We start from the raw sequence: 2,500 nt of genomic DNA on the forward strand, positions 1-2,500 counted from the left end.
GAGGTGGAGGGTTTTGATGGGTTCCATCTACAACACACCCATCCATAAGAACGTGGTGATCGCCGAGGTGAAGACGGTGGTTTATCACAGCAGTTACCTGCCCTTCGTCGACGCTAACATCGACGACAACAGCCGCGATATCGCCGTGCTCTCGCTCACGAAGCCTCTTCAGTTCACCGGTGAGTCGTGAAAACTCCACACGCGTCTGTACCGCCACAGAAAACAGGGTTTAACGCTTTCCATCTTTATAGATGTAATATATACGGTTATAGCATTAAGTTACAGGTTTACGTTAATATTAATATCAATGCACTATTTCTAAGGTGTCATTGTTTCCATAGTAACAGCTGTAGTGGAAATCTTTAAATGTTGTGTATCTGGTGTAGCGAGAAGGTAGAATGTAGACTTGTCAGAACGGAAGCTGCAGATAACCAAAGGTCAACTGACCCAAGAATGAAGACAGAAAGATAAAAGCACGAAAAACAGAAGTAGGAGTCGCTTCCTCTTCCTCTTCCTCTTCCTCTTCTCATTTAGTAAGATGTCTGAAAAACCTTCCTGTCTGAGGTTTCTGGGGACGTGCTGCGCTTTGTAACAGTCAGAGCTGTAACTTACAGCTGTGTGATAATGTAACACTAAACAGATAAAAAGTACAAAGTATAATTCATAAATGAATAGAAAATGATCAGTGCATTTGTGTGGTGTTAGAGGAATAAAACACTTCGAGGTTTTAGAGAAAAATAATCACAAAGATCTCACTTTATACATTACTGTTTGTAGAATAAACATAAGGCAGAATTAAAATAACTAAAATATACAAATTATTATTATTATTATTATTATTATTATTATTATTTGTTTTATTTATTGTTAAAATTAACGATTTGTGCCAAATATTTAACCGTAATAGTGTTTAAAGAGTTTTTTTATGTTGTTTAGTGTTCAGGGAGTTAAACAGTGATCAATAAGCTGAAATTAGAAGTCAGAGTTTGATGTGAACGCTGCAGTATCGCAGGTCGTTGCTCCTCCCTCCGGTTTCAGGTTGCCAGGAAGCGCGGAGAACAAAAGCCGCCCTGTTTTCCGCGGATCTCAGACCCGAACAAAAGACTATCAGAAAAGTGTGGAATCACGAAGCAGGAATGTGTAAAATGTTCACCGCTCTGATTTTCAGGCGCAGTGACGAAGCAGCTCTGTGTTTTTGTCCAGAAAGTTGCTAGAATTTCCGAGCGGAATCGTAACGAACCTGCTGAAATCTGTGTGTTTGTTAGATTTCAGTACAGAGCCACGTCCGAGTCCAGAAAACGGAACCTGTGTTAAATAAAAGTACACGGTCTGGTGTTACAAAAAGGGAATATCAATAAAAGCCTTGGTTTAATCGGTCATCTGGGTTTATCAGCCAATCTGTCTGAAGCTGTTGGACCAGAGCCGCCGTGACTGCACTTATTTGTTCCACCTGAACCTCAGGTTTCATTAATGAGCTCCTTTATAAAGACAGTGACCTAATCAGTGCGAACGAGTGAAATCACAGCTCCTGGCTCGGCTCGGCTCGGCTCGGCTGTCTCACATCGGCAGACGCTCTTGCATCTGTTTATCATAGAAAGTTCGGTGCACCTCAGTCTTCCTAAAAAAAGTTTATACTAGTTATTCTAGATTTCACACAACAATTGATTTGTACTTAAGCTTAACTAGTGTCCGCTTACTGACTAGTCTAACTAGCTTCAGCTCGCTGATGTGGAACTCAGAGAATGATGTTCTTATGAAGAACCTTTTCATGTATATTCAAAGTCCAAGCATTATATACTACATTATACGTTTTTCGCTCCATAACATGTCTTTCGTCCACTTTTTCTCTCCCACTTGCTGTAGACTACATCCAGCCCGTGTGTTTGCCGACCTACGGCCAGCGGCTGGTGGACGGTCAGATCGGCACGGTGACCGGCTGGGGAAACGTCGAGTATTACGGTCAGTCTGTTGTACACAGTGCATCAAACAACAGCATGTAGAAACAATCCTCATCTTAGAACTGGAATAAATAACATCTATAAAAAGTGCAGGAATCATAATTCTTCATAATTCTTAAAAGATGCAGTTTTCTATTGAAATCATTTTTAAAGACGCTTTCTGAAAATCTTGTTGTTTATATATTTTCTTGGCCAGAAATTAGAATTCTTGCCACTACAGAGTTATTTAGTGTCAGCATTAAAGATGCTCTTAGTAACGTGTCGAAGAACATTTCTGGATCTTAATATAATTGTATGATCTCAAAGATACATTAGATACCTTCCCAATCTCCTCTAACAAGTTCCTTCACAGGGTCTGTGTAGTTTTAACAGAGGAGATGAAAAGTTTGTGAGTAATAAACCACTGCTTTAGGATGGAAGGTGTTGGCTCAGAGTTTTAACAGTATAACTCCTGCTGTGAGGTCTTTCTTAAACCTTCTCCTGTTTATCTGTCGCTGCTTCTCAGGCACACAGGCGGCGATCCTCCAGGAGGCTCACATTCC

General features: G+C 40.5%; 1 protein-coding gene across 3 annotated transcripts in view; it reads left to right on the forward strand.

The window, feature by feature from the left end:
* Positions 1–2,500, forward strand: part of hpn (hepsin) — a 24,870-nt gene that overhangs the window by 15,579 nt on the left and 6,791 nt on the right. For all 3 annotated transcript variants that reach the window (XM_060861320.1, XM_060861319.1, XM_060861321.1), the window contains exons 9-11: positions 1–179; positions 1,864–1,959; positions 2,464–2,500. The exon at positions 1–179 is cut by the window's left edge and continues 18 nt beyond it; the exon at positions 2,464–2,500 is cut by the window's right edge and continues 106 nt beyond it. In XM_060861320.1, coding sequence (XP_060717303.1) covers positions 1–179; positions 1,864–1,959; positions 2,464–2,500 — 312 coding nt within the window. The remainder of the gene's footprint in view (positions 180–1,863; positions 1,960–2,463) is intronic.

This window comes from Tachysurus vachellii, chromosome 25 (assembly GCF_030014155.1).
Source record: "Tachysurus vachellii isolate PV-2020 chromosome 25, HZAU_Pvac_v1, whole genome shotgun sequence".
Classification (NCBI taxonomy): domain Eukaryota; kingdom Metazoa; phylum Chordata; class Actinopteri; order Siluriformes; family Bagridae; genus Tachysurus; species Tachysurus vachellii.